The sequence below is a fragment of the Triticum dicoccoides genome, chromosome 2B, assembly GCF_002162155.2.
Source record: "Triticum dicoccoides isolate Atlit2015 ecotype Zavitan chromosome 2B, WEW_v2.0, whole genome shotgun sequence".
NCBI lineage: Eukaryota > Viridiplantae > Streptophyta > Magnoliopsida > Poales > Poaceae > Triticum > Triticum dicoccoides.
In genome coordinates, this window is record NC_041383.1 from 314,360,588 (window position 1) to 314,366,324 (window position 5,737).

The following is a 5,737-nucleotide window of genomic DNA, read 5'->3' on the forward strand; positions in this document are numbered from 1 at the left end:
ACACACTGTAAACCAAGAGCTCAGGTGGAAAATTTGGATTTGTACGTCGGAGGGATGTGCTGCCTGAAACACTAGAACTAGATTGATCGCATAGAAGATTAGAAATGAAGAAAGGTGCCGACAAAATTTCTACCCTCCATGGCAAAGTTCAACTCACAAAGCAGATTTTGCATTGGCAAAAACTCATAAAGGATGTTTAACGAAATTTATGCTAGCAAAAGGTATAGGTGCGCATCATCATTCCAATTCCGTAAAAAGCAGATTGGGTGAGATACAATCAAGTTATTCGTGAACTATTTGCAAATGGATTCAATAAAATACTGACTGACTACCTACAGAAGGCAAAATGTGGAAGAGGTACAAACCTATAAATTGCAAGGAGGGTTTCATGTATGGTTCCCGCCATTGAACCAACTATATATGGACAATATTTGACATTTGTAGCCACGGAAGCGTAGTTAAAAACTATATATGGAAATGGAGAAATCCTAAGTAAAGCAACTGCCCTAAATTGATGGAACCAATCTCCTTCACCAGCAAGTCTAACAAAAGCAGCTTTCTTCGGCCATTTTTCCAACCATCTCTGCATGACAACCATCAACCATTATTTCCATAAAATATGAAGACACAGACTGGTTTCATGTACTATCTGGATAAAACATAGCTGAAAAGATGGGACTGAGAGCCTCACGTGTATTCTGGAATGAAACGCAGATCCTATACAAAATGGTAATGACATGCCTATGCTCATCGCCGTTGTAATTATCATAAAGCCATAACCATATCCAAAGGTCATCCCCGCAATCCACATAAAGGGAGAAGAAGGTATCAAGACACTTGGGAATAAAGCGATTGCACCAAAACATATTAGAAGAATAACTGGTCGGCTGAAAGTTCTTGATTGCCAGTCAATAATCGGCACAACCACCTGTGAAGGACAGAAACATGCAAAACAATGTCAGCAACAAACCAAGAGCATACTAGCACAATATCTTAGAATCAAAAGCAGCTACAGAAAAACATGCAAGTGTGCAAGCAGTCTGTTTAAGAGGGCAACAAGATAATTCACTGAAATTCGCACAGGTAGCATAACTATGAGATGCTAATCAGTCTACAATTGCATGAGAATTCGTAATATTGAGGTTGATTCAGAGAAAAGTCATCAATAGGCAGTTGAGCATCCTTATGATCATGAACTAATTGGTGGGGGTGGGGGGCTTGCCACATAATTTATTTCAGGTAACACCAGCAAGCAGGATCCAAATGCAAGCACAGTCATACTTTATGTGCTCTATCCTTGCAACATTTTACGTTGTTCTGACCTAATCATATGAACTTTTGGAAGGGGTCAGCTGATGTAGTTAGAAATTATGGACGGAGATGTAAACATTTCCTCCATGATGTTGACGACAACCAAAATTATGTCGGAAAATACGAAGACAAATCACCTTTTAAGAAAAAGCAATTACACCAGCCAACTTCAAACCAGGTATGAGAGTATAAGCAAGACCCTACATCTGGTAGGAATCCTTCTCTCCTTTTTAAAGATTTTTTTCAGCACCTGACTGATTTACGAGGGGAGACACCTGTAATTCTGGGGATTTGATGGGGTATGATTTGAGTGTGCCTACTGCATTCTCACCACCTAACCGCTTGATATTTATCTGGTTTGGTTCTTCGATCCTCTCGCTTCTCTCCACCCGTCCGGTACTCTCACTAAAAACTCCCGTCAAATCCTAGCCGCTTCGCCGATGTACATTCCTATAAGAAGTTCCATAGCTGCCCCACTTCCTCCCGCACCACCGCCTGCTTCTTACCCAATTAAGACAGTACCTCACGTCTCCACCACTACCATCGGCATCCTTGCACCGTGCTGCAATGACCATCTTCAAGCCACTGCCCCTGAGATCCAGCGCGTCGTCGTCCAGTCATATATGTGCCCAAGCCCTGAAACCCCCTTGGCTACCAGGAAGTCCTCCCTGGCCATGGCCACCATCACCCTCTTGCAAGGGCAGCGCCACGAGCCACAGTGTCACCTCAGTGCATGCCGGGCAAATCCTTGGGTCGTCTACCTCGGCGTTAGGGTGTGCGCACATGAATCACCTCTCGCGGTGGACCCTGACCTACAACCCAGCGGCATGGCATTGGCTGCGTTACAGAAGTAGGGGTGCACTAGCAGCACGCCGCTTCTGGCCGCACATAGGGGCAGGAGCCCCTCGTCCACGGCGGGGAGGGTAACGTTGTTCGTGATGTTCACGCGCATGCTGTCGCTGGCAAGTAACAAATAGGACGTGGTCGAGCCACGGCTCGGGGCCTGCAGGGCTTGATATTGAGTGCTCAAGTGCCCCCACCAGTTGAGCTTCAGGTCCAACTGCAGGAAGTTTGGTTCAGTAATCAGCTTTGGTTCCAAGTTTCAGTACCTTTAGAAATATGTTTCGGTAATCAATTTTACTTTGCCGAGATGGTAGGGCTTGATCTTGAGTGCTCAAGTGCCCCACCAGTTGAGCTTCAGGTCCAACTCCAGGAAGTTTGATTCAGTAATCAGCTTCGGTTCCAAGTTTCAGTACCTTTAGAAATATTGTTTCGGTAATCAATTCTACTTTGCCGAGATGGTACCTTTGGACATAATTGTTACACAATTTATCCAATCCATAAAATCAGTTTTTAACAAATCTGCTTCATGTGATTCCTGGTGATGTTTCTCCGTATGACCCTTTCATTGTTTCAAGGTCAATTAATATCAAGTATACTGTATCTTTCTTAACATGGATTGTGTTATTCCCCTACACCCAGTACAGTTAGTGACATTTTTTTTAAAGTGAAAGAAATGTTCTTTTCATTGTAGCTCATGTTGATTTTCATATATAACAGTACTATTACTGATTTATGTTTTCGTTTCAAGGTCAAATTAATATCAAGTAGACTATCTGTCCAGTTATATTTCTTTACATTACGACGATGCTATTGTATCATCCACCCTTGTGTTATTTCCTTGTGCCCAGTACAATTAGGCACAATTTCTTGAAAATGATGTTTTCCTTATTGTAGCTCATGTTGATGGTATATACAGTCGAGTATAAGAGGTTGGAAATATTAATTATTTTGAAGATGTTTTTCCTTGCCATATTTCTCTGTAACAGGCTGTTTGATTTGAAGAACTTGCTTTCTTAGGATATATATTATAATAAAGCGGTGTCTTCTCCCTTAACAATAGAGGATATGTGTAACTAGCTTGATGTTTCACATATTTAAGAAGCAAAATTAGTTCCATGGTGTGAAAAATAGTTGATGAGTTCTGTATAGTCCAGGTTGCCTCTTCTACTTTGATTTCAAGAACTTGCTTTCTTAGGATATATATTATAATATGCGTAACTAGCTTGATGTTTCACATATTTAAGAAGCAAAATTAGTTTCATTGTGTGAAAAATAGTTGATGAGTTCTGTATAGTCCAGGTTGCCTCTTCTACTTCCATCTCTTGAAATTTTTTAAGCTAGGGACACCGATAACTGCCACACGTGTGGCACAATGGGCACCCGACCACACGACCCTGTGTGGCATACCCAGGAGACAGCCCACACGACCCTGTGTGGGCGCACAATAGAACTGCCCACACGTGCGGTCCCAGACCCTCCCACCCGAACGATTCAGTGTGAGCTGCTCCCCAGCCCGCACAGCGCACACCCCTCATACAGTACTCTGCACAAGCTTTTGCTGTGACTAAAAAAAGAAAAAGAAAAAGGCCCAGTTTGATCCAATTCATAATGTGACTAAAAAAACCCAGATTTGGCTGTGACTAAATAAAGCCCAGATATTGCCATTGTGATAAAAATGAAAAGTTCCCACAATGAAAAAAATTAGTGTAAAAATTATCATGCTACAAAAATAAAGAACCAATTTGAACAAAAAATGAAAAAATATCAAGGCAATTTGTACGTGAACATGGTGGCAAACCAAAAAAATTCCACAAAAATTGGAGAGATGGCAAACTATTTACTAAAAACAAAGCTATGATGGCAACTATTTAGTGAAAACAATTTGGCATGACAAAAGCATAAGTGGGAAACTCACATACATACAAAGTTGCCATACTACAACTTGCCATGCTACATAAATGTACATTTGTGGTGAGAGATGGAGGGGAAAATTTCCGTGTATGTGAAAATAAAATTGCCACGACGATGAATGTAAATTTGATGTGGCAATAAAAAACGTAGGTTTGCCATGGCAAAAATAAAGAAGTAAAAAATCGGCATGGCAAATCTATTGCATGCACTATACCATTTGCTGAACACATAATAACAAAAAAAATGCAACATATTTGCCATGATCCATTTAACTAAATTTCCCATCATTTGAAAAAAAAACAATTACCATTGTTTGGGGAAAAATGCCATGAAATATGGCAAATCTATTCTATGTTACTAAATCTGCCATGCTTCGTGAAATAGAATTGCCATGGTGGAGGGGGAAATATTGCCATGTAGTATGGCAAGTTTGAACTCAGCAGTACAAAAAAAATTCATTTAACTACATTTGCCATGCTTCGTAAAAATAGAATTGCCATGTTCTAGGGGAAGAAGTGCCATATAGTATGGCAAATCTATTCATTTAACTAGATATGCTTTTTTTAACATTATCATTAAAAAAAGAAACTTCCCATGGGCAATATCAAGTGACATGGCAAAAATACACTAACCATTTTTGCCATAATAAAAAAATGTTGAAATTGTCCCAATTTTATTTTATTTTTTGCCATGGAAACTACTTGTATGGATTCTGCCCATGGCAACTACTTGCATGGATTCTGCCCATGGCAACTAGTACTACAGAAAAATTTGCCATGATCCATTTAAATAAATTTCCCATGGTTTGCAAAAAAAATTGCCATGGTTTGGGGAAAAATTTCCATCAAGTATGGCAAAATCTAGTTGAATTTACTAAATTTGGCATGCTTTGTGAAAAAAAATATGGCAAGGGGGAAACATGCCATGTTGTATGGCAAATCTATTTCAATTAACTCAATTTACCATGGTTCTTAGAAAATAAAACTTGCCATGGTGGATGGGAAAAAATTGCCATGTAGTATGGCAAATCTATTCCATTTTACTAAATTTGCCATACTTCATACAAAAAAAGCCGGATGGATGAAGTGGTGCCAAGCTTCTGGCATTCTCTGTGACAAGAGAGTGCCGCAAAAGCTAAAAGGTAAGTTCTACAGGACGGCGGTTTGACCAGCAATGTTGTATGGCGCTGAGTGTTGGCCGACTAAAAGGCGACATGTTCAACAGTTAGGTGTGGCGGAGATGCGTATGTTGAGATGGATGTGTGGCCACACGAGGAAGGATCGAGTCCGGAATAATGATATACGAGATAGAGTTGGGGTAGCACCAATTGAAGAGAAGCTTGTCCAACATCGTCTGAGATGGTTTGGGCATATTCAGCGCAGGCCTCCAGAAGCTCCAATGCATAGCGGACGGCTAAAGCGTGCGGAGAATGTCAAGAGAGGGCAGGGTAGACCGAATTTGACATGGGAGGAGTCCGTTAAGAGAGACCTGAAGGATTGGAGTATCACCAAAGAGCTAGCTATGAACAGGGGTGCGTGGAAGCTTGCTATCCATGTGCCAGAGCCATGAGTTGGTTGCGAAATCTTATGGGTTTCACCTCTAGCCTACCCCAACTTGTTTGGGACTAAAGGCTTTGTTGTTGTTGTTCATACAAAAAAAATTGCCATGTGTG

The 5,737-nt window shown here is 40.9% G+C and overlaps 1 protein-coding gene across 1 annotated transcript in view; it reads right to left on the reverse strand.

Annotated features, from left to right (window-relative positions):
• The window catches only part of LOC119363599, an 11,201-nt gene that overhangs the window by 816 nt on the left and 4,648 nt on the right, over positions 1–5,737 (reverse strand). The window contains exons 2-3 of the mRNA XM_037628983.1: positions 692–928; positions 366–583 (exon numbers count right to left, since the gene is read on the reverse strand). Coding sequence (XP_037484880.1) covers positions 366–583; positions 692–928 — 455 coding nt within the window. The remainder of the gene's footprint in view (positions 1–365; positions 584–691; positions 929–5,737) is intronic.